This window comes from Leucopleurus acutus, assembly GCF_964270905.1.
Source record: "Leucopleurus acutus genome assembly, chromosome: 11".
Taxonomy (NCBI): Eukaryota; Metazoa; Chordata; class Mammalia; order Artiodactyla; family Delphinidae; genus Leucopleurus; species Leucopleurus acutus.
The window spans coordinates 66,010,223-66,035,726 of record NC_139152.1 but is presented as its reverse complement, the minus strand read 5'-3'; the positions used below and the strand labels follow the sequence as shown (position 1 = coordinate 66,035,726).

Genomic DNA, 25,504 nt, shown 5'->3' with positions numbered 1-25,504 from the left:
GATAATTAGTAAATAGAACTCCCTACTTCAGCTGACACCAAAAGCGGACCTGCCTTCCCAGTCCGGGAAATTATCACTTTATTTTCAGATGTTTCTTTTTCATGAACTTTAGTTGTGTCAGGCATTTTTTCAGCCAGTAGGCCAAATATCTGTTGCTAAAAGCTTGAAGTGGCACTTTCCATAATGGAGTGAATCTAGATTTTTGTTTTAATCTGTTTTGTTTCTCATCATATTGCCATTTTGTAGGCTCTGTGTTATAGGGGGTAAGCGGGGAGGGGAAGGTTCCTTTTCCCCAAGACAGAGCCCGCTCTGAGTTCTCTCTCTACGCTCATTCAAAAGGCGTGGGCACAGGAGGGCCAGGTGGCCAGGAACGCACCTCCCTTCCTCTCTTTCCCGCTTATGCGCATGTTTGCCGAGCGCCTCCTCTGTTGCGCCAGACCTTTGATGGGCCCTGAGCCGGCGGAAGATACGCACTGACTGCACCTCTTAAGATTTGTATTCTAAGAAACCCAGTTTTAGACGGCGAACTTCTTTCCAGGGGTGCGTCTCCCTTCTCCCTCTCTTTCTGCTCCGCCCTGTCGTTTCTACAGACTAAACAGCCAAGCAGGGCTTTGGGGTCGCTAATTTTCTGCTTTCAGGCAAACTAACACCGTTACAGATGCGTCCCAGCTGCCAGCACAGCAATCCTTCTTGGCTCGTGTAAAATTTCCAACTCCTCCAATCCGAGAAACTTCACACACTTTGGCGACAAAAGCCTTCCAGAAAAGCAATCACAGCAGGGTCTTTGAAACTTTGGTGGCTAGAAGGCGAGAGGGGAGGGCTGCCATTTAAGTGACAATGAACCTATTAATCAGCTTTTGTCAATCCTCCTCCACCCTTACTTAACCCACTACCAAATCGCTTGTGGGGGGGGGGGGGTGGGTTGGTGGGGGACTTGCTGTTTATATATGGGAAAAGCTCTTACTTCAGGCCTAAACAAGTAAAATATTCTGAGGTTTGGGGTCAGGCCTTGTAGCCTCATTCCAAGAGGAGAGAAAGTTCTCACCTTGATCTTGGGTCATACAGTCCAGTAACTGTTGTGACTCCGAACGTAGTGGGGGCTGGGGGAGCTTTCTTTTCTATTACTTTTTCCTAAAATTATTTTCCGAAAGCAACCCTGGCAGGCAGATCCCTGTCTGCAGGAGCCAGAGAAGTATTAACTTTTTCAGGTGAAATCTGTACTCCAAAGTGAAGGTCCCAGAATCCAGAGGTGGGAGAGTGTCAGTCACCAAGGTTTGCTACAGACATCCCCGCCGCAGTCCTCTCTTCCAAGTTCTGTCATCTCTAAGACAAAGACACTACCACCACCACCATCACCATCCACCCTCGAAAATCAGGCCCTTTCATACCAACGGGCTGCTTAGTAGGCCTGTGGGAAATTCATCTGTACCTTATTTAGGACTATTAACAAGTGGCTGCCTTTGAAATGAATAGGTACCCAGGGCTACACCAGATAAAAGAATTAAGTTCCTAAAGGACTCATCCAGGTGGGTGGAAACATTCCAAACCATGCACATTGCTGCCTCTGAAACACAGTAGTGGGTAGATATTCTCACCTGGGAATTCTCAGCCAAGTCCCACAGGTTCTGGTCAGCAGCAATAGCACCATTTTCTTTGCCTAGAGAGTCCAGAAGTTCACACACTGGTTGAAGCTAAAACTGAGTTGTGTGCAGATTTAAGATTTGGGCACAAATAAACTTTAAGTGGAAGATAGAAGTTATCTTGCCTTTCAGCTGATTTCTTTCCACCAGGCACCTAATGTGCTTTGTACCCAAACTGCTCAGCGTTGCATGTGTGGAGCAAACAATTATTAAGAATTTTCTATTTGCCAAGCACTCTTCCCAACCCTTTCCATGTATTCACTCGTTTATGACTTACAACAATTTTGTGGCAACTGTAAGTGGACCCATTATTAAAAGAAGGTAACCAAGCTCAAGGAGTAAGTCATTTGCCCGCGGTCACACAGAATTGGAAACTAGGCATCCCCGTGGAGAGTCTGTGCTCCTAGAGGTGAATTTCGTTTGTTTTTTTCTTGAATCAATTTGTTCTCACTGCGCGTCCTTAACGCTCCAGAGCAGAAACTCGCAAACGCCGGTCCCCAACAGCTCTCCCTCGGCTCCCGGGCTGGGAAGACGCTGTCACTCAGGAAGCTCTGTCAGGAACGGTGGTTCTCAGAGGTTAGGGCTGTCTTTGGTAAGGTGATCTCAAACAAATTTACCAGAGTGCCGCGGGTGAGTGGAACTAAAGAAGCCGAGAAAACACAAGCGCCCGGCGGCTTAATGGGACTTGCTAGGGGGGAAACAGGGTCCAGGGTTGAGGACCCTTGGGACCCAAGTGCTGAAAATAGGATCTCAGAGCACCAAAGTTAAAAAAACGAAACAAAACTTTTAGACCTCTGTCAGGGGCGAGAGGAGAAAGAGATCAAAAAATGGGAGGCAGGATACAAAGAAGGCAGGGAGCCAGCGCCTCAAAGATGGCTGGGCTCCCCTGATTCGGGAGAGATTCCCCTGCTCTTTTCCCAAGAAAGACCGTGGGTGGGGAAAATGCGAAACTGAGTGAACGAGACAGAGGAAAAAAAATTTTTTTTGAGTGGGAAAATTGAACAGAGAAGTATGAAAACATTTAAAATTTACTTTTTAAAAAAAAGGTCGTTTACAGTGCTCATCTGGGTGGCCTCCTCTTCTCAAAATCAGACTAGATTGGCTTTTTGCTTCTCATAGAAAAGAATGAAAATACTGTTTTCCACTATTTCTCCAGAGAAGTGGATGTCTTCCATGCAGAGAAAACTCACGATTGTCTAATATGTAAACGGGTTGTTAGAAATGATATTCCAACACTGACTGTCTGCTAGGAAAGTATCACAGTAGTCAGATGATGGGAGGAAAACTCAGCCCAGCTGGGTGTTATAAATGAATGCCCACCAAGGTTCTGGTGAAGTATCAACAGATATAATGTTTTTAAATTTTTGTGTCATTTTACATTCTGAATAAAAATAAACACATGCTTAATTTTCTTACAATTTAGACTTGTAAGCAGGTATTAATTGCAAAGACCTTTAAGTAATCATCAAGTTTTTTTTTTTTTTTTAAAGAGAACGTATTTTAGTTTAACCATTATGGCAACAATCCTAGTGTTGATGGACAGACCACACCAGCAAAATGATGCTTAGAGCTTCCTTTTTTAGTAAAATTTGCCCACCCTAGGAATTCTGCACCATTGAAAATTCTCCATGCTTCTCTTAGCAGGAGAAATCAAATATACATAGGAAGATAAGTTCATTTCAATTCATTTCTGCCCCTACCTGAGACGCTTATAAACTCCTGGACCAAGGGAGTTGTTCTTGAAATGTTTGCCTATTATATCTGACGTAACAACGTGCTGAACAATTGCAAACCGCTATTAGCTCTGGGAACCAGGCACACCTAAGTAAACACATTAGTACCTGCCAAAGCTGCTGGAAGAATTTGTGGAGAAGACAGCTGAGGAAGACATTGGCCTCTGCTTGAATTCGAAGACTCCCAGGAGAGATCAAAGGCCTGAGTAAGGACTTTTAGCAGCCTTGAGAGTAGAGAAAGTAGCCAGTCCTTGCAGCGTTATCTTTGTTCCAGCACATGGCACAGGCATCCCGTCTCACAGGCCGACTCTGAACTAGGCTTGCAAAAAATTGCTTTTTCAGAATGAAACCTCTAGGAAGGAGGGTCATCTTTTGCAACACTTCTTCTGACTTTAAGGGAGTGACTGGAGGAGTCTGTTGGGGAAATGCCTTGATGGCTCAGCTCTTTGAGGAAATGCCATGTTATTGCTAATTTACTAATAATGCATTCGAGTAGGAAATGAGATATTCAAAGCTTAAACTAAAAATTTTTTAAAAATACTTTTTCCGGATAAGGTGTTGTAGGAGGAAGGTTTTGAGATGAATAAAAGGGGTAAAATATTACTAAGAGAAAAGCACAGATGGGTAAATTGTAACTTTGAGTTAAGAAATGTCTTAATAGGGATAGAGGTCACTAGCAGCCCAGGACTTCTCTGCCAGTCTCAAGAGGACTTGGGAACATTGAATTTTAGCACCACACCTCCACCCTAAAAACATATGAAAGAGTCTGAAAAAAAAAAAAATGAGTCCGTTAGACATAAGTGGATTTCCACTACGTTCAGGCTTGAAACTCAATGGTCCAGGTGTGACGATTAAAGTTAGTTTCAGAAAGCTGACATTTGACATTCTACAGATTGTTTCTATAGTAACATAAAAGAGAAAGTCGCTCGTTGTTTTATACTGGATAACTTCATGCCCGCCTCTGGAAAGAGGCTCAGTTTTAATCTCAAATTGCTTATCTTTACCAAGTTATTAACATCTTGATTTTTCTGCTTCCACAGCCCTGTTTGTTTTGGCTTTGGCCTTCGTCAAGCTTATCATCATTAATATCAAATAAAAACATTTAAATTGCAAACACACCAAGGATTTCATTGGAAAGCCTAACATGTCAGCTATAGCAGTGGAGGTCACATGAAGTCTTTGGGAAATATTTGCTCTATTTAATGAAGAGACTTCTATAGGCAAACTTATTCCAAACAGTTTCTCAAGTTACCCCGCCAAGAGAGAGAGGATTTGATTTGCAAAGACTGAATAAAAACTATCGGCAATTAAAGTCCGTGAATTGATAAAAGCTTTCTGCTGATGAGCAGACTATAACACAAATCTTATTATAAATATATGCACAGTTATAAAGTAAATGAGTTCACCTGCTCACTTATGACATCTGATTTCAGTTGTGGCATGAGTCTGATTTTCCAAAATATAGGGGTGTGCGTGTACATATACAATTTTAGGAAATCATTATCGATTCTCAGGAAGAAATTCATAGATACATAATAAGCATGATTAATGGATATCCACGCCATCAAGCCATCTTCAGTCGCATGTGTTCTGATTAGATAATTTGCAATGCTTGACCACGTATCTTTTAATTAAATGACTCCTCTGATTTGGAGTTTACTAGCTAATCACTCTTGAGAAAGAGCTTTTGGAAAACAATTGTCAAATACAGCCAAGTTATTCTGCAGTCCTTAAATACTCCTCATTTCTCAAGGGCTTCTCTTTCAGGATGCATAAGCAATTCAGAGAGCGAGCTTGAAGCCACTGATGTTGACTGGCTCCAAATCCTGGCTCTGTACTTAAAACTGCAAGAACTCCTCTCTGTTCCAAAGTATCCTTTTCTCATAAGAGATAACAAAAGGACCCCTTTACAGGTTTTCGTAGGGTTATATGAGTAAACAGGTAAAGTGTTAGTAATGGCTCGTTCATTTTACTGCTGGTCTCATTGTTATTAATACTTTCTCAGCCAGAGCCTGCAAAAAAAGCTAGAAAACTAAATCTCATGGAACTGTGGCTTTTGGTGGAAGAAAAGCCTCCTGATGGTCAATTTAGATTTACTAATGAAAAATAAAAACAGCTGACATTTAGTGTTTATTTTTATGTCCTGTTTTGGTTAAGAACTTTATCTCAGTGAATCTTCAGAACCCCAGGAGTTAAGCACTATTATAGTCATCCCCATTATTTTATAAATGAGGAAACGGGAAAAAGAGAGGAGCAGTGATAGTTCCACGTTTACACCGTAGCAGCGAAGATTCAATCCAGTTTATGGCGCACAGAGGTTCAGCAGTTTGCATCCACTAACACTCCCACCTACTTCTCTCACACTTTTGAGAGGGATTATATGTCAAGATCAGTTTCCTCTATGAAGCTTTCTGCATTTTAGGAGAAAGTAGAATTATCCATACACTCAGAAAATTGAGTAACTATTATCCCCAGGAAGAAGCTTTTTGAAATGCTAAAGGGGCAAGACACTGCTCCATGCCTGCGGGGGGCACGGTCTGTGGCGGCATCTGGAACTCTGGCGGTGGGCAACAAGGTCCAGACTGGAGCGTTGGGAATGAAGTTTGGGCTGGGAAGTGCTGAATTAGATTTGATTTTCACATTTCTGAACTGAGGACTAGCTGTAGAGAAAAAGAGGGAAGGAAGCAGTTAAGGGCGGGCGGGGGGAGTGAAAGTACCATTTACGGAATGTAAGAGAGAAGTAGCAATTCCAAAGAAATAGCTTGCCTCTTTCCTCTGCTTCACTTCCCACTGTGATTCTTGGTGGTCGTTTCTTCCTGAGGTTACAGGATAAACAAACCTGGCACACGTTGTAAAATCCTCACGGTGAGGAGCTCCTGGGGCTTCAAGCCTCTCTGGGGCTTTGCTATTTGGTCCAGCTAAGAGGTTTCATGTGTGTTGTTGTTGTCTTTTGCCCTCAACCATTTAACCCTTACCTCTCTTGAAGCAACCTTCCTTCAAAGATGCCCACCCCACCTCATGAGACAGATCGTCCCCTTCTTTTATCTTTCTATTTGGAAAACAAACCCAAGCCACAAGAGGTCTTGAGGCTATTCCAGTCTTCTAGCCACCAGTCTAGTTCAAGAAAACCCGGGAGGGACCAGAGACCTGGCTCAGAAGCCAGCGCAGCCCCTGGTGCACCATATGAATGCTTCCTCACGAAGGGCCGGGCCTGTAAATTCAAAGAGGGAAAGTAATTCGGGCTAAATTAGCTGAAGATTTTTTTAGGCAAATGAGCAGAATTTTTGTGTGGTCATTTCTTGTAACAATGAGATTTTCCTCGATTGAACATTCAGTTGTTAACTTTGAGAAAGTAAATCTCACCCAGATCTCCAGGTAAAGGACAGTTAAAACAGAAAGAAAAGGGGTGCTGATAAAAGGGAAAAGGGCAGATTTCTTCTGGATGGTCTTCATTTCTAACCACAAGTGTGGGGTCTACATGAGATAGAAAAGTGAACAGTTTAATTCAGACACAGGAAAACAACCCATTTTCCTCCCTTTAAATCAGTCCATAAGTAAACGCCCAAATAAATGGGCTTGGGTGATTTCTAAATTAAAATGTGGTTCACCTTTATTTATGTCTCAAACATAGTTTTTTCAGTTGAATCAAATTAGGAACAACTTTGTTCATATAGAAACTTACATTTTAATATTACAATACCAGGATCCTCGCACATTTTATATACAATACGTCACTACACATTTAAAATATATTTCTTAGGTTTACATTAAAAAATGAAAGTACTAAGATTATTTACAAAAATATATTCAATACCACTAACATTTAGATGCAACGTTCCCACTTTGCTTTAAACAGGAATGAACTTCTTTTGAACATGGCACAAAAGGATCATCGTAATAAAAGTAAATATATTACAAAACCAACCAAACAAAAACAAAGCAAAACTGCTAGATCTAAGCCACTCGCGGTTCCCCAAATACAAGCCCAAAGCCGAAAGGCTTTTTCATCTGAGCGTGCACAACAGTTTCCGAGAAGTTTCTTTGTGAATATGGCTCCTTCCCTTTCATAAGCTCCTGGGTCTGGGTTCCTAAATATTACTGTAACGTGACCTAAAGGATTAGGCGAATGAGGGAGGGAGGGATCTTCCTGCTACGTGGAGGACATCCCTAGCACCGGCGCCGGGTTACTTCTCCACCACCTCCTCCGCGCAGGGGAGTTTGTGCTCCTCCGAGGAGATGCTGTCCACGATGGAGGAAAGACATCGAAGGCTACTCGAGGCCGATGAATCAATGCTTGCCCCTCCTGAGCGCAGAAAACACACACACAAACATAACCCCGAAGGAAGGAAGAAGCCGGCAGCCCCGCGCCCCGCGCGAAGCCGCTTAGACCGCGCGGGAGGACTGGTCCCCGTGCAAGGAGCGCCGGTCTCTTAGGGACCGTCCAGGCTCCTGCTGGGCTCCGAGCGCTTTCTGACCCCAGCGAGCACCCCAGTCCCCTCCCGGGATGTTCTCCAGCGCAGTCCAGTGCCCTTTTACTTTACCTTCCTTGGCAGTTATCACGAGCCCCCTGGAATGATCCGAAACACTTGGCCACTGGGAGCTGCAGGTGCGCAGGAAATCCGCACCCTCAAGCTGGAGGAAAACCGAGGCAGCAGATTAGTCAAGAAACATCGGTTCCGGGGGTGGGGTAGGGGACCCTTTGTGAGGGGGTCTCCCCTGTTTCCTCAGGCCGGGTACGAATTTCCTGCCTATTGCAGGCACCCCGTGTTCACGGGTCACCGGGGGTTCATTTGAGAGGGACCGGGAGGGGCGGGTGAGGAAGGAGGACGCGAACGGAGACAGAGCAGCTGGAGGTTAAGGCCCCAAGGAGGGCGACTAATCAGCCTATACATTCCCCGGCCCCGGCAGCATCTGGGCTTACATTCTCTTGCTTGGGTCTGTAGCTGAAGGGGTCCACCCCTAGCTCCTGCATTTTGTCCTGCTGATCCAGCCGGTGCAGCAGGTCCTGCAACCGCTCGATGTAGTTGATGGCGCTCCGCAGAATCTCCACCTTGGGCAGTCTCTGGTTGGGGTTGGCCACAGTCCGCCGCTTCAGTGCCTCGAAGGCCTCGTTGATTTTCTTTAGCCGCCTCCTCTCGCGCAGGGTGGCGGCCTTCCGCCGGTCAGTGGGGGCAGATTTTCTCTTGCAGGTCTTGCAAGCCCAGATCAGGCATTGGCCGGGGCAGTGAGGAGGCTGCAGGCCTGGGGGCGCCAGGACATGTTCCTCTCCGCTGCTGTCGCTCCCAGCTTCCGGGGGCATTTGGTCCTGGCAGGGGGACAGGGTACCATCACTCCCTGGATACAAAGGAGAGCCCTCTGCCACTTCTAACGGCTGCAGGGTAACATTTTCCCCATCCAAGTAGAAGAAATAGGAGCCAGTTTCAAAAAGGTCCATCATCATGTTCTCCTCCTTGGCCTCTGACTCGGTCTGAACGGGGTGATGGGCTCAAAAACCCAGAGGAGCCACCCAGATGGCATTTAATTAGTGCGGTGACTTAAGTCGCCCCAGCTTTATATATAGAAGCTCCTGAAACTCAATCCAACTTTTAGCTGTCATGGAGCATCAGTCTCTCAACGTGATTACAGCCAGTGCTCTCTAGAACATCTAGTTTGAAAGAAAACTGAGAAGTGCCACCCCCAGAATGATGTGGCAACCTATATGCAGGACAGGTTAAAACAAAATACATACAGAGAATCCAATAATTTAAACAAAGCATCGAACACTTCCATCTGGGGCAGTTTAGACGCTAACCTGCTTACAGGACAACTTCAGAACAACTGGGGATTAACACTGCTCCATTCCCCTCCCCCAGGCTCATCTGAATTCTAAGTATAGACCCATGATGAAAGATTTCAAAGGCAATAGCCATTGCTCCAAAATAGCTTGGTTAATGTTTGCAGACTGGTTCAGCTCTTTTCTCCCTCCTGCCTGTCAAAAAGGTGCTATTCCTGTGATTAAAACCATTACAGTCCTTCAAAGGTTATACATGACTTTCAGGCTTCAGCCTCAATAGCAGCAGGTAAATCTCTTTCCTCTCTTTTACTAAGGTTGAATGACAGTTTGGGAGCTGGAAGGGGGTGGCTGGAGGGTGCTCAGATTCCTTCCTTGGCTATCTTTTTTTGGAGGGTGGCAACCAAGATCTGAATTCCGTACCCCTGCCCCACGGTGGAGCAGTAGTACCTATAAGGTAAGGGGTGGGACTGAGGATGGGGATGCACTAAATGTAATAATGTCTCTTGAAAAATAGTTTTAGTGGAAATAAGACTCACACTATAGCTATTTGATATTCCAGGATTCAACGTGCCACTCCAAGATGCCTCTGTTAAGGCTCCTGTTCTACAATGTGTGGTCATAGCTTTTTCATTAGCATTCTCGGTATCCACTGACTCCAAATAAGTTCTTTCATAGGATTCAGATGAGAAAGGTAGCAACCAAGGTACAAACCAAGGAACAGAATGTTTAGTTGCAGTTTGCCCATGGTCCAATACACACAAGTATGGTGGTTGAGGAGGCAGTACAAGATAAGGGTGAAGTGCAGGGCCCCTAAGTTCCAAAGATACCCCCTCAAGTCTTAGCTAAGTTAATTTCTATTTATGTGTGGATGGGTAATACTAGGTCTTGATTTCTTTAAGATAACAATGGTTGCCTTATGGAATTTTGTTGAGAATTCGATCAAATGATACCGTGCGTGTGAAGCATATAACCTTATATTAGCTACTTGATGAACATTAGTTATTTAAAGCATAAGGCTATGTCAAGGCTAAGACCATTTCTTATGAAGGAAATAAAGCACAGCTGTAGCAGAGATTTATTTTTTCTCCTATTTAAATTCTTTAATTTAATTAATTTATTTATTTAATTTTTTAAATATCCCTTCCCTTTTGCTTTCCTTTCCTTCCCCTCCCAGAGCTCTGGAAGGACTCCTTCCAACCTTAAATTGCCTTTGGGGTGACAGTCAACTCTGGTTTTAGCCTTTATAGTCAGGGCCTGAAAAACTAGATGGAAACATAAGATCTTCTTATTCTACCCCAAGCAGCGATAATTATAGGCTGTGTTCAATACGATTTCACTTTTTAAATGAAGAGACTGAAGACAACGTCCTTGGACTCAATGGTCAGACAACGTAGAAACTAGTTACATTTTTTAGTTAAATCACTTATTCCAGAAGATAATTCTTCATAGTCTCTTCCTATTGAGCCACAGACTTGGGATGTTAAGTTCTGACATTTTGTGCTGTTTTTACATTTTTCTTATGTGCAGCTGAATAATTCCTTATCAAGTGTGAGAACCATTTTTCTGTGTTTGGAAAAGTAGGAGGCACAGGGAATAAGAAGAAGCCAATACTTTTGTGACATTTTCTCCTATTTCTGCCATTCCCCTGGTTGTGATATCAGAAGTTAAGACTCCAGATTGGAGGCTCCAAGAGTTAAGGGAATAGCCTAACATCTATTAAGGAAAATTACCCTGTGCTCTTAACCTCACTCTGTGCTGTATCTTGTAATGTGAAGACAATTTGAAAAGTCATTTTAACCAGTAAAGTTATATAGCATTATTGCTAAGATTATTAAGATAACAATAGCTGAAATTCATTTATTCAACATGTTTGGGGTACCTACTGAGTGCCAGATAGTGTCTTGGGTGACAAGAATAAAATGGTGAAAAATGATCTCTTCTTATGGAGTTGGAATCTAGAAGGGTGAGTGAAATTGACTAAGTAATTAAAAAAATGGAAGCAATAGCACTGGAATTGGGGGTGGAAGACCTAGATCACAATCGTTTGGGGCCTATGAGAACTTAGTCAACCCTAATGTCTCAAATTCTCAGTTTTTTCACCCATAACATGTATAATGACAAAGACATCATACTCTCAAAGGTCATGATAAAGTTTTTAAAAATGTGAAATCGCTTCAAAAATGTTGCATACCTATAAAAGTATTTTTATTACTGCAATTAGGTATAGAGAAAAAATGAGATAAGAAAAAGATCACTTCTAGGGAATTTTGTTGCTTGACAAAAGTAACAAAACTTTGTTACAGAACAAAGTTTCTGTTACTTCGTTACAGAAGTAACGAAGCATCGACATATATACACTACCAAATGTAAAATAGGTAGCTAATGGGAAGCAGCTGCATAGCGCAGGGAGATCAGCTCGGTGCTTTGTGTCCACCTAGAGGGCTGGGATAGGGAGAGTGGGAGGGAGGCTCAAGAGGGAGGGGATATGGGGATATATGTATGCATATGGCTGATTCACTTTGTTGCACAACAGAAAGTAACACAGCATTGTGAAGCAATTATACTCCTATAAAGATGTATTAAAAAAAAAAAGAAGTGGGGCTTCCCTGGTGGTGCAGTGGTTGAGAGTCCGCCTGCCGATGCAGGGGACACGGGTTCGTGCCCAGGTCCGGGAGGATCCCACATGCCGCGGAGCGGCTGGGCCCGTGGGCCATGGCCGCTGAGCCTGCGCGTCTGGAGCCTGTGCTCCGCAACGGGAGAGGCCACAGCAGTGAGAGACCCGCGTACCACCAAAAAAAAAAAAAAAAAAAAAAAAAAAAGTAACGTTTAAGGTGACACCATTCTTAGATTCGCCACTGATTTTAAGAGGTATCAGGTAGATATGAGAAAGTCTGCACATCATGAACCTGCTAAAGAATATGAAAGTGTGCACTTTCTCCTTCATTTTCCCCTTATTTAAGTGTTGTCACTGGAGAAACAGTGGAAACAGTTCAAAATGTAGAAAGAGAAGATTCTAGAGAGAAGAAGAAAAAGCTTTGGGGTACTGATCAAGAGCAACTTCCCAGAAAGGGGTGGCATTTCTTTGTGTGAATTCAACTATCACTATTGAACTGTGATTTCTTATTAAACTACAAAGCCCCTTTCACAATATTCTCTAGAACTCGGGCCAATAAAATTAATGTTGTTATTCACCTTTGTTCAAACAGATTTTTCCCTCTTTTGTTGTTGTTTTGGGGATTGGGAGTAGGGATGGGAAGAGAGAAAAAAGGAAATGCCAGCTTGGGAAATAACCATTTTTTATTAGATTAGGTAATGGGAAAATACACAATGATTCCAGACAACTAAATACGGAACTCTTGGAACTCAAACAAAATGTGAGATGCCTGTAATTGCAATTACATTATTTCTCAGTACAACTTGGGAGACACAGATCTTGACAAGTGGTCAAAACAGGTTTCTCCTCCAAGGTTTAAATAGTTCAAATATGTTTTTTTTAATTATGGAAAAAGTAAATAATAAGAGAATAATAATATTGTGTCAATAAATCACTTCAGGGGCCTAGAGTTCATTCATAACAAAATGTGAAAGTAAGCTAGTGATAGAATTGAGAGTTTTCAAATAGTTTACCACCCCATTATTCTTACTTCATGCTTAGTTATTTGTAAACACATTTTCTTCCCATCATCTCCACAAAAGCTTGAGTATGTCCAGTTCTTCTTCTCCGTGAAAAGGAGTGGGAGGAAAAGGATTATGGCCAGCTCAGCCAATGGTGGATTTTAGCTATGAGCCTTTGGGAAGGTGCTGTTATGTGGTAGAAAAACAGTCTCGGAGTAAGCCAGGATCTAAGTTCTAGCCATCGTCAATTATACGTTCCAGGCCTCAGTTTTATAAGAGATCAAATGGCATATGTAATGTATACATCACAGGTTTGTTGTTAGCATAAAATGGAAAAAAAATATATGTTGAGTCCTTGCTATGGAATATGCACTCAACAAATTTTAATTTCCTTCCTTCCCGTACTCAATTCATAAGGCCTCTGATTGAAATAGCCAAAGGGAATTAACTGAAATACCTAGATTTCTTAAGACAGATGTTTAGGATAAATTTAGGGATTTATTTGTGTTAATGGGGTAATGGAAGTGAAAATATTAGAACTAGTGACTCTGATAATTGTGTTTCATGTATTTATGCCCTCAACAAATTTCCAGTTACTTGGGGACAGACACTAATTAAAAAAATGACTACCTGAGCTAGGAACTTTGGAGGAAAAGAATGTGGTTCTTTATGAGTGTATAACAATGAAGAGTCTGTCATGAATGGAAGCTTGCGAAAGGACATAAGTTCCTGAGATGTTGGGTTGGTATTTCTAGGGAGCAGAGTTGAAGATTTTTAACAAACCTGTGGATGGGAGTAGTGGTGACAGTAGGAGGAAGGTCACGGAAGAAGTAGACACAGGGTTAGTCAGAAACTGATGAAGAGATTTTTGTGGGTTATACCTAAGGAATTTGGCTATATTATTGCATATCTGGGTTCAAAGAAAGCAGTTTCAGTTACAGCTGAGAAAGTAGACCGGAGGGCCAGATAGAAAATATACTTTTTCAGCAGTGGAAAGAAAGAGGAGAAAAGGGAGTGAAAGAAAGGGGGTGGAGGAGGGCAAGGAGAGAAAGAAAATGAACAGCACTAAGTCCAGCCTGCCGGGAGAAGACGATCAACTAACAAGGCCAGTGAGTGGCCCTGAAGAAGTAGAAGGTGAAGGAAGGGCCTGCTGACTGAAAGGGAAAATTCAGAAGAGGCAGATTAATGCTTTAAACTTGTGGCTGCTAAATGAGTAACCTGAACCCATGCACCTGTAATTTACCTAATCTGCAGACAGTGTGTGCCCAGAGATTCCCGAACACTGTGGTAAAAATAGTTTGCACTTAGACTGACAGAACATTCGAGTTACTTCAGAGGACATGGGGGAGGGGCACAGACCAAGCAGAGGAGAAGGGAATGTTTTAAAGGCGAATGCAACTTCCAGACTGTGGCAGTGAGAAGTTGGGCAGAGAAATGGGGCTGGGTCTGGATTACGGGGACTGCTGCGCAGCTGCCTTTTTCAAAATAGCTCCGAAGAAATGTGTCTAAGATGAGCAGAGGAGGAACCAGAGAGGCTGCTCTTCAGATTTTTCAAATATATTTTTTACTCTTTGGTCTCACCCCCCTTTCCCTTCCACTTGGGAATAGAACAGGACTTCCACAAAAACCTGTGTTCAGTTCATGTACTAGACACAAAATGCTACTGAAAGAGGCTGCTGCTCGTTTATTTTCTAGACACAGTGTCCAGGGAAAGAGACCATAAATGCTCATCTCCCTGAGAAACTCTTATTTGGTGCTTAAAAAATGAAGTTCTCTTTATAATTCTGCACTCTCCCTATTTTCATTCAGATTTAGGAGTTTAAGAGCAACATTTGTGAACCATTAGAATGTTTTCAGGTTACGTATTCCTTCCCTGTGGGTCACCAACTGGCAAAGGTTTGCTTAGGACAAGTATGCAGGAGGTCCCACTTTCAGTACAAAGATTGGGAAATCCTGGACAAATCAGAACAAGTTGGTCACCCTACTTCCAGGAAAAACAGGGTAGATGCTGACAAGTATCTATTCATAAATAAGAACAACGAACAGAGTGCAGTATATATAAAGTAGACTTTTTTCTTTAAACGTAATTATAGTGATTACAAATATGGGGTTTGATGTTAGATCTAAATCCTAGGCTCAGCTCTGCCACTTGCTAATATTTGACCTTGGGCAAGTTATTTAACTTCTCTAAGTCTCAACTAGTCCATAAAATGGAAATAATATTACCTTATAAGGTTGTTTTAATGATTAAAACAATGTTAATAAACAATATACAGTGTCTAGCGCATAGTAAACAATACAAATTGGTATTATATTATTTAACTTTTGATTGAAGAAAAATCATCCATCTACGTGTCACCTCAATAAGTCATACTTTGCTTTTTTTGTCTTCTATATGACCAAAAATTTTATATAATTAATAATACATAATGTAAATTTTGTATTACATAATTTTAAGAATATAGATATAATACAATATCATGCATATATGGCCTTTTTCACTTAAAATATTACATAAACATTTTCCATGATGCTATGTAAAACTAATGTTTAAAATTTCTAAGATATATGGAATGATTTTTCAATGTTATTTACATCTTTTAAAAACTAAATGAATTGTGATATTCAGATGACCCAAATTATAGTAGGGTCTGATGTTACTAGCTTGTTAAGCTAAACAGATGTCTCTAGTATAGAATGGTTAGCCAAGTATTTTGTTACTGCCCTCCAACTGGCTGGTTATGACATATTGCCCAAAATAGTTGGTGCTTTAATGCCTATGTCACAGCCTACTGTGACAAATAGTCACCACTGTACAAACACATTTATTCCATAAAGTTTTTCTACCGGTTTGGAAAAAAAAGTTGTTTAATCAGACGTACACACACATTTCGTACTTTTTCAGAAGCTCAGACATTTCGCCTTGAGATAATGCATGTTAGCTTTTAGGATAGTAAGTGATAGAAATATGGCAAAAGTTATGAAATGTTTAAATTGTATATAATCTGGTGTTTTTGAAGTACAGGGATTATATTTTCAATGTGCCACTAGTCACATAAAAATTAATCACGTTAAGTTTTATCTTCCCTGATTTCAAGATCTGAGCTAGATATTGTGATTGGAAAAACTGTGCTGTATAATTTCACAATGTAAGTATAATCTTTTTATTAAATCATTTAATTTTTTTTATTTTCTTCTGTTTAAGTATAAACTATCATGAGATTTAAGCTATAATATTCCACAATTTGTACTTTTAAAGTATAGAATAAAAAGTAGTTATATATATTTTACTTTGTAAAGTTGTAGCCATTATTCAATTCTGAAAAAAAAAGTTGCAGTCCCTGTGTCAAAGTGCTTTAAATAAATGATTTCATTACATCTTTTTTTTTTAAATAAATTTATTTGTTTATTTTGGCTACATCGGGTCTTTGTTGCTGCACATGGGCTTTCTCTGGTTGTGGCCAGCGGGGGCTACTCTTCGTTGTGGTGCACCGGCTTCTCGTTGCGGTGTCTTCTCTTGTTGTGGAGCACGGGCTTTAGGCGCACGGACTTCAGTAGTTGCAGCACGTGGGCTCAGTAGTTGTGGCTCGTGGGCTCTAGAGCGCAGGCTCAGTAGTTGTGGCGCACGGGCTTAGTTGCTCTGCGGCATGTGGGATCTTCCCGGACCAGGGCTTGAACCCGTGTCCCCTGTGTTGGCAGGCGGATTCTTAACCACTGTGCCACCAGGGAATCCGGATTTCATTACATCTTCACAATGTTTTATCAAGTATGATTTATCTCCATTTTAAAGAGGGAGTAAAGCATTGAGAAGTTAATCTACTTGCCTGAAAATCACATGCTTATAAACTAAACTCTGGCTCTTAGAGCAGTAATTTATATAATCAAAATGAAGTTCTTATTCTGAGCCTCCTTACAGTGCCCAGTAGAAGAGTAGTCTTCAGTGGGAAAAATAAAGTATAGGGGCAAACTACCTTAGAGGACCTTTGAATGTTTATTTGGCAACCTGTAGGATAACTTCCGTTTTTCTAGTGACCAAAAGAGGCACTGTTGATAGCTGCTGGCTGAGATTTGGACCTGTGTTGTACTTTGGGAAATAATGATGCAATGCTATTTTCCATGTACAGTGCCATGTACAGGCAGCCTGTCCCAGAGGTCATGAAACTGATGCTCAAATTCAAATGCTTGAAACTCATGGTCTAGTTGATTATTTTAAAATATACAGTAAGAAGGAAAGAGAAAGACAGAGTAGGTTAGCACACTTAAGATAGGGTAAAAGTGGGGTGGAGAGACCATACTATACAAGTCTTGAGCTACGCAATGCATATATATCCTGTCTTTCTCCCTTCCCCTTCAGTCTGCCCCACTTACAGTATATACAAGGACTAGAATTGAGGGTGATCAAAGGATTTCAGCAGATGGAAGGTGTCTGAACAAATACACGGATGCTCTATACACCTAGTCAAAACTACAGCGCACCTATAATCTACTGGGCAGCCAGCAGATTCTGTGGACCAAACTGGATTTCACCAATAAGTGGTCAGTTTAAGACTTCTTAAATATTGGGTTTCTCAGGCATATTTAGTTATTTGATGCTTAATTGGCCCTCCATCCCTTTCTATGATGACAAGCATAGGCTACACTTACTTTGTCTGTCTCTAACCTGTTTTCCAAGCCATTTGCTTTTATATTTAGTTTCATCTATTCTCCCTATTTTTTCCTCTTATACTCTATGGTAGGATTGAATATTCTTAAAGAAGAGCAAATGTATATTATATCTCCTTTCAGAAGTTCTTTACATGTTTTCAAATAGAATTGCTATCGCTTGATATTTTCTAGTTTCTTGCCTAATTTCTTTGAATTCTTTAACATAAATCTATCTTATAAAAGTTTCATAATCTCTCATTTCTATTTGCCACTTCCCATCCCGTCTTTTTTTTCCTCAAAATGGTGGGTACATTTTGTTCCAAGAACTACCACATCAGCTGAGTGTAGAATTTCTTTCTAAATTTGTTTTCAAGAAAACAGACAATCATACGCTTTTGGAGATCAACAAAGTAAGGTGCTTACGTAGCCCTTAATAAAGCATTCTTTTTACTAAACACAGAGTAATGTGGATTGTGACAAGCATGACTCCTATGATGGATATTCGGTAAAGTGTGATTTTCTTTTCATACAAACCAGGGCTCTATTAACATGGTTTCCTCAAGTCTACTTCTCACTTCCAAATCCTCTAGGAATTGACACCAACTGTCCATTTTGACACTTGTTCATTAATTTCCTTTCAATGGGACTATTCTCTTCTCTCAGCTGTTGTAGCAATTTAAGGTTTTACAGACTCTTCTGGTATGGCTCTTTGTTGAACATTCTTTCTGTGTTCAGACTGTGTAACACCAGAAACTGAAAGTATGTCACAGAGTCATTAGTGTAGTTCACCACTTGTTCCATTATCCACTCTCACAGAGGGACACTTTAGCTGACCCCTTAAAAACTGAAAAGGGCAAAATCAATTAGTTCTCTCCAGCAAGATTTAATGGTCTTGATAGCAGTAAATCCGTGCTTCCTTTCCTAACCTGCATCATTCTACACACCTGACCTGACTGCATCCAATAGATCTCTAGTTATAAACTTCTTACAGAAAAAAAATGTTTTTTCCTGTTTGGGAGGTGTGTGTACACACGCTGTGTGAGGGAGGTCATTTCACTTACTGACTGTAAGCACTAACAGATCCCAGTAAACAGAGAATGATTGTTGCATCTCTTTGTGAAATATGAACAACCTTGCTAATTTTTATTCATGATTGGGAAACCCCAGCATTTTGAGGATTAAAGGGCATAAAAATGAATAATACAAGAATGGCTGTAGAAGAATATAGCATTTGTTTTGTAGTAAAATGAAGTGGGACCGTGTGACTTTTCCATGGCGCAAGTACTTTTCTTGTGTGTCAAGTTTTGTTTTGGGTTAGTGAGAAACATCACATCACGAAGAAAGAATGCAAGAAGCAAGGGCTGTTTTACACTTTACCAATCTGTTGTGCTGTTCCTGGAAATTTTTGCATTTGAAGTTTGACAGAAGGTAGCAAATTTTGTGTGTGTGGTTGCTATGCTTAAAAATAAGTATGAAATAAGTGATATTTGATTGTTTTATATTATTTTACCATTTTATAGATGAACATGGTTTAATCTTTTAGATTTTCTTTCATCTTATGATATAATAGCACTAAGAACATATGCTGCTTTTTTTAACTAAGTAATTTCAAGATATTAATTCTTTAATGTTCCCTATATAATTCTAAGACAGCTAGACTTCTTATGTTTCAAACTTTATTTTTACTTCTTTGAGTGTTTGGTATTTTATATAGCTTTCTAAAACTTTCATAGCAGAACCTTTTCTTTAATCTTATCCATTTTAATTCATCAACAGCTTATTTTTTCCTGACTTTGAAGAAAATCCCAGTCTTCTCTATGGAATAAGTTATCTTTTGAAGATTAAAGTGATGATTAAAATCAGCTCTTGGACATATGATAATACTATAATACTATTTTTGGCAGTGGTGTGTTACTTAAAAAGTTTTATAAATACATTATCTTAGCAATAACTTCAGCCGCAGGAAAAAATGAAGCACGATCTTATAAGATTAGTGTGAGATTTCCTGAGGGTACAGTAATTTAGCTCTACCTTCAGAAGTGGGCAGCAAGACTTTTCTGGGACTCTGGGGCTTTTAATAGTCTATCTAGTATAAAGGCAAATAATGGAGACAGAGGAGGAGGGAAGGGGGAGAGGCAGGGAGGAAAGGAGAGAGGAGAGAGGGAAAGGAAAAGCTGGAAGGGGAAATGAAGGGTTGTGAAGTCATTCTTAGTTCAGAATTGACCATTAGACTTCTATCAAAATCTACTCTTTTTAAAAAATCACAGCGTTTTGAAAATCAAAGGCCTTAGAATTAAGCACATGTTTTATTGGTGAGTTACTTGTTCCTAAGCACAAGTATCCTTCCTTGGTAATAGAATTTGCTGAAAAGGCACAGAATCACTGGAAGCTTGATGTTGTCTCGTATGTTCCTATTTCAAAGTTTATGACTGTAAGGAAATACTCACAAGAGACTACTTGTGGAGTGTGGATCATCAAACGATTTCTATTTTTCACAACTGCCTCTTTTCACATGTCTCATATTGATTACAATATTTGCTTCTATGGTTATTCATAACCAAGCACTTATCACATTGCCCTTTAATGCTTATTTATTCATATCCTCCACTCTGTAGAGCAGGAGCTATGTAATCATCATTGCTTAGAAGGATCACCTGGTGGAAAACAGGTAGTATGTAATCTCTGCTCAGTGATAATTGTCAAAACCCACATCATCTTCTCTGAGATGAAGTGGCGTTTTCCCTTATTGGATATTTATTTCTGTTTCTATTTGGGATTTGTTTAAATTTTTTGGTGCTTTGCTCAAAACATTGTGTGTCTCGATCAGTGCAAGATATAATGCTTGTTTTATTTTAGTAGAAGTTCCTGGAAACTTCATGGGACAAGAGGTGCTCTACTCAAAAAAAACATTATATAGCAAGATTTATTTTTGGAGCTGAAATTGCTAAGCCTTAGATACTAAGTCTAAGTAATTAATTGCTAAGTCTGGCTGCCACAACAAAATTAGAGTACATCAATTTGAGTTAAGGCACTCATGCTATGTTTATAAGAAAAGAGTATGATAGTTTATTGGCTACTTGTTTTAAAAGTATGTGGGGGCTTCCCTGGTGGCGCAGTGGTTGAGAGTCCGCCTGCCAATGCAGGGGACACGGGTTCCTGCCCCGGTCCGGAAAGATCCCACATGCCGCGGGGTGGCTGGGCCCGTGAGCCATGGCCGCTGAGCCTGCGCGTCCGGAGCCTGTGCTCCGCAAAGGGAGAGGCCACAGCAGTGAGAGGGCCGCGTACCGCAAAAAAAAAAAAAGTATTTGTGGGTTACTTGTTCCTAGTCATCCAGCTCCTGAATACCTGGTCATCCTTGTTTTTTTCTGGCCTTCATGTCAATGAGAGTTTCTGTTTTACCCAGCTGGCCCTGAGAGTGAAAGCCTTAGGCCAGTGGTTATCTTACCCTTGGCCATTCTTCTGGACACTCTCCAGAAGCTGGTCTGTGTTGCCACCTTTTCACTTCTTGAACCCTGCGGGTTCAGGGTTTCCTGGGTACCTGAAGGTAATCAGAATAGTATGTATGGAACCCAGCACTGGAACTAGTAATCCTTAACTCCCCTCTTTGTATCCTTCAACTTTCTTCTTCATAAAGTCTTGGCTTTATAGTAATAAAATATTTTAATTTACCTTAAAGTAACTTAATTTTGTACATTTTTTAGTCCAGTAAATATTCATTTTAAAAAATGCTATCTTAAATGTTACATACCGTGTAACCCATTTATAAGAGGACTTTGAAATGATTACAGTAGTCTGTATAAGGTGCTGTTGGAATTACCAGGCCTCAGTAAACTTCTTAGAAAAGAACACGAACTAGTGGAACACCTAGTAGAGCAGGCCTCTCCTTTCACGTGACTTAATTTGGCAGATTTTTTGATGGATTAATTTATTAAATATTTTTTTTTAAATTACATATAATTCAGGCCCAAACTCTGAAAGCAAAATGGTCATACTTCTAGCCAATGCCATAAACTCCCCAATTATCTTATTAGGTATCTTCATGAAATTTTGATGAATTTCTTTTGTTGACCATGATGAGAAGAAAAAGGTTTGGAAAGCACTACTCCAAACTGTTGATAATAGTTATATTTAGGTACTAGAATTTTGGTTGATATAAGTTTAAAAGAGAGTTTTCTGTAATTTAAAAAAATCTATAATAAGCATTCTCCAGTTTTGTAATGAGAAAATCAAATGCATATTATTTAAGAAAATCAAATAAATATAGGAACTTAGTCACAAGTAGAACTAGTATATCTGGCAAATAAGACAGAATCTTAATTTTTAGGACAGGAAACAAGGCCTGTACCATATTTGCAGCAAAATTCTCTTGATGCTGCAGCAAAATTCTCTTGATGCTGCAGCAAAACTCTCTTGAAGGAATAAACCTAAAATTTCTCAAGATAAGGACTAAATCTTCCCAGAGTTTGGGGTGAATTGCTTCTGATATACAGAGATGAGGACTGTGGGAGCTGGGAACCATGTAGCTTTCTCCAAATGATAAGCTTCAATTATCTGGGCAATTCAATTATGGGAATAAGGTCCTTCCCAATTATAACAGATTATGGTATATGCTACTTTAATTCAATTTATTGGACTGGGAAGTAAGGTTACTCAAAGTAGCCCAATAGTCTAAACTTCAGTTTGGTTTTTTTTCTCTCAGGAATGCTGTATTTTTTATTGAGATACAATTCACATGACATAAAATTCAGCCTTTTAAAATGTACAGTTCAGTGGTTTATAGTATTTTCACAAAGTTGCACAATCATCACCACTGTTTCCATCACCCCAGAAGAAACCCTGTATCCATTAGCAGTCACTTCCCATTTCCCACTCTGTCCCTGGCAACTACTAATGAGCTTCTATGGATATGCCTATTTTGGATATTTCATATAAATGGAATAATTACAATATGTCTGGCTTCTTCTGGAACCATGGGTGAAATCCATTTCACCTGCCTTCACTAATCAAGGTTTTAAGACTTTCATGACCTCTAAGCAGCACATAGCCTGAACAATAAGGTGTCTGACCGAGTTGTTTTCCAGGAACTTGGAGTCAGCTGCATCTATTTCAAGCTGAGCCAAGGGTCAGCTGTGTCTAGTTTTAGCTGAGCTCCTTAGGACCGGGAAGGACCACTGACCCTTGAACTGGGCATGCGCAGGCATGCGCACTTGTGAACTTTAGAATGTGAAGAGGCCTGTAGCGTAGTTAAGCCTGCGCAGAGAAACAATTATCGCACCTTTTTCTAATCACCTTTCCCCGTTCCCCCGCGCCTCCGACAGCCCTGCTTCTTTTTTTTAAATCCCATAAACACCCAAGCCTCTTGCCTTCTTGGAGCAGATTCGAGACCTGCTCTCCCGTCTCCTCGCTTTGCTGCAAACCTCGGCATCTCACCGTTTTAGCTTGCTGCACGTTGGGCAAAACAAACCCGGTTAGTACCACCTTCACTTAAAGTTTTCAAGGTTGATATATGTTGTATCATGAGTAAGTACTTCATTCCTTTCTGTGGCTGAATACTGTTCCATTGTATGGTTATACCACATTTATCCATTTTTTGGCTATTATGAATAATGTTGCTATAAAAATTTACGTACAAGTGTTTGTGTGGAGCCATTTTAGTTTGTATTTTTGAACTGGCACCAAAATAAAGCCCACACAATGTAATTAGTTGATAAATCTTTTAAGTCTCTATGGTTCCTCCTCTACAACTTTATGTCTTTTGCAAGTTTGTTGAAGAAATTGAATCATTAGTCCTGTACAGTTTTCCAAAATCTGGGTTTTGCTGATTGCATTCTTTTGGCATAATTTAACGTTCTTCTGACGTCTGTAGTTTCATTCATTGGTAGCTCGCTGTAGAGGCTTGATTGGATTCAGACTTGATGGGGGAGGGAGGGCTGACAAGATTACAGTATAGTCTGTTATTCTACAAACATTATGTCTGGTTGTCTCTTTTTTTTTTGATATTAGCAGCTATTGTTGATCTTTGCTGGGATCCATTATGGAATGAGAAGTAGTGATAGTCTAATTCTGTCATTTCTTCTTTATTTATAGCTAGAATATGGTATAAAGAAAAAAATCTGTCCTCAGATATGTTGTTACTGCATCATTCAGTTTGTATATAAAAGGAAGGATAAAATGCTTGAATCTTTCCCTTTATTTGCTCGTTTTCAGAATAAATTGGTTATCATCCTCTAATAATGACTGACTATTCATGGGTTTTAAAAATGAACTCATGGACTAAACATATTCAGTATATTCTAATCAATTGGAGTTATTATTTTTCAAATTAATAGTTGAATTTTTAAAAATAAGTTTCTGTATTTTGGCAGGAACACGTAAGTAGATTTTGACATTCATTATATTAGATGATTAACCATGATATTTCTTTTTATATAAAGTCCCCTTATTTAGGTTCTTTGAAAATGTATTTATTTTGTGTTGAAGTATAGTTGATTAACAATGTTGTGTTAGTTTCTGGTGTACAGCAAAATGATTCAGTTATGCATGTATAATATACATTCTTTATCAGATTCTTTTCCTTTATGGTTTATTACAGGACCATATGTATGTACTATACAGTAGGACCTTGTTCTTTATGTACTTTATATATATTGCTTTTTATCTACTAATTCCAAACTCCTAATTTATACCTCCTCTCCGTGCTTTCCCCTTTGGTAAACATAAGTTTGTTTTCTATGCCTGTGAGTCTTGTTTCTGTTTTGTAAATAAGTTCATTTATATCATTTTTTTGGATTCTATATATAACTGATATCATATGATATTTGTCTTTCTCTGACTTACTTCACTTAGTATGATAATCTCTAGGTCCATCCATATTGCTGCAAATGGCATTATTTCATTCTTCTTTATGGCTGAGTAATATTCCATTGTGTATATTCATATATATATATATATATATCCACACACATCTTCTTTATCCATTCCTCTGTCAGTGGACATTTAGGTTGCATCCATGTCTTGGCTATTGTAAATAGTGCTGCATTGAACATTCGGGTGCATGTATCTTTTCTAATTAGACTTTTGTCCAGATACATGCTTAGGAGTGGGGTTGCTGGATCATATGGTAACTCTTTTTTTAGCTCTCCCAGTGCCACTTGCTGAAGAGACTGTCTTTTCTCCATTGTATATTCTTGACTCCTTAGTTGAGGATTGATTACCATTGGTGAGTGGGTTTTTTCCTGAGCTCTCTATTTTGTTCCATTGATCCATATATCTGTTTTCGTGCCAATACCACAATGTTTTGATTACTGGAGCTTTGTAATAATTGTCTGAAGTTTAGGAGGGTTATGCTTCCAGCTTTGTTCTTTTTCCTCAGGATGGCTTTAGTAATTCTGGGTCTTTTGTGGTTCCATATAAATTTGAATTATTTGTTGTAGTTCTGTGAAAAATGTCATGGTTAATTTGATAGGTATCATTAAATCTGTAGATTGTTTTGGGTACTGTGGCCATTTTAACAATATTAATTCTTCCAGTCCAAGAGCTTGGGATATCTTTCCATTTCTTTCAATAATCTTCGATTTCCTTTATCAATATTTTACCGTTCTCAGCATATAAGTCTTTCATCTCCTTGGTCAGGTTTATTCCTAAGTATTTTATTTTTTGATGCAGTTTTAAAAGGGATTTTTTTTTTACTTTCTCTTTCTGATATTTCATTGTTAGTGTAAAGAAATGCAACAGATTTATGTATGATAATTTTATATCCTGCTACCTTGCTGAATTTGTTTATCAGTTCTAGTAGTTTTTGTGTGGAGTCTTTAGGGGTTTTCTATATAAAGTATCATATCATCTGCATATAATGACAAGTTTACCTTTTCCCTTACAGTTTGGATACCTTTTATTTCTTTAAACTTCAGGTTTTGTTTCTGGGACATATATCTTTGAATTCTTATAAATTTTGGAGAAAATGTAAATGTTTCACACTGGGGTGGTATGATCCACTGGGCATTAGAAGTTGGGTGAGTGTTCATCCTGAAAAGGTGAAATTATTTATGATCTTTAAAGGAAATGAAGACCAAAGGAAATAAGACCATGGAACATACTGA

At 39.8% G+C, this 25,504-nt stretch overlaps 2 protein-coding genes across 2 annotated transcripts in view; one reads left to right on the top strand and one right to left on the bottom strand.

Annotated features, from left to right (window-relative positions):
• LIN7A (lin-7 homolog A, crumbs cell polarity complex component) overlaps positions 1-25,504 on the top strand; it is a 280,103-nt gene that overhangs the window by 191,241 nt on the left and 63,358 nt on the right. The window lies entirely within an intron of this gene.
• Positions 7,558-8,890, bottom strand: MYF6 (myogenic factor 6; the record flags this gene model as incomplete). The annotated part of the gene is made up of 3 exons (XM_082849969.1): positions 8,295-8,890; positions 7,915-8,005; positions 7,558-7,676 (listed from the first exon to the last, which is right to left on the bottom strand). Exons 1-3 carry the CDS (start codon positions 8,811-8,813, stop codon positions 7,558-7,560), a joined length of 729 nt encoding a protein of 242 aa, XP_082706095.1. The 5' UTR covers positions 8,814-8,890.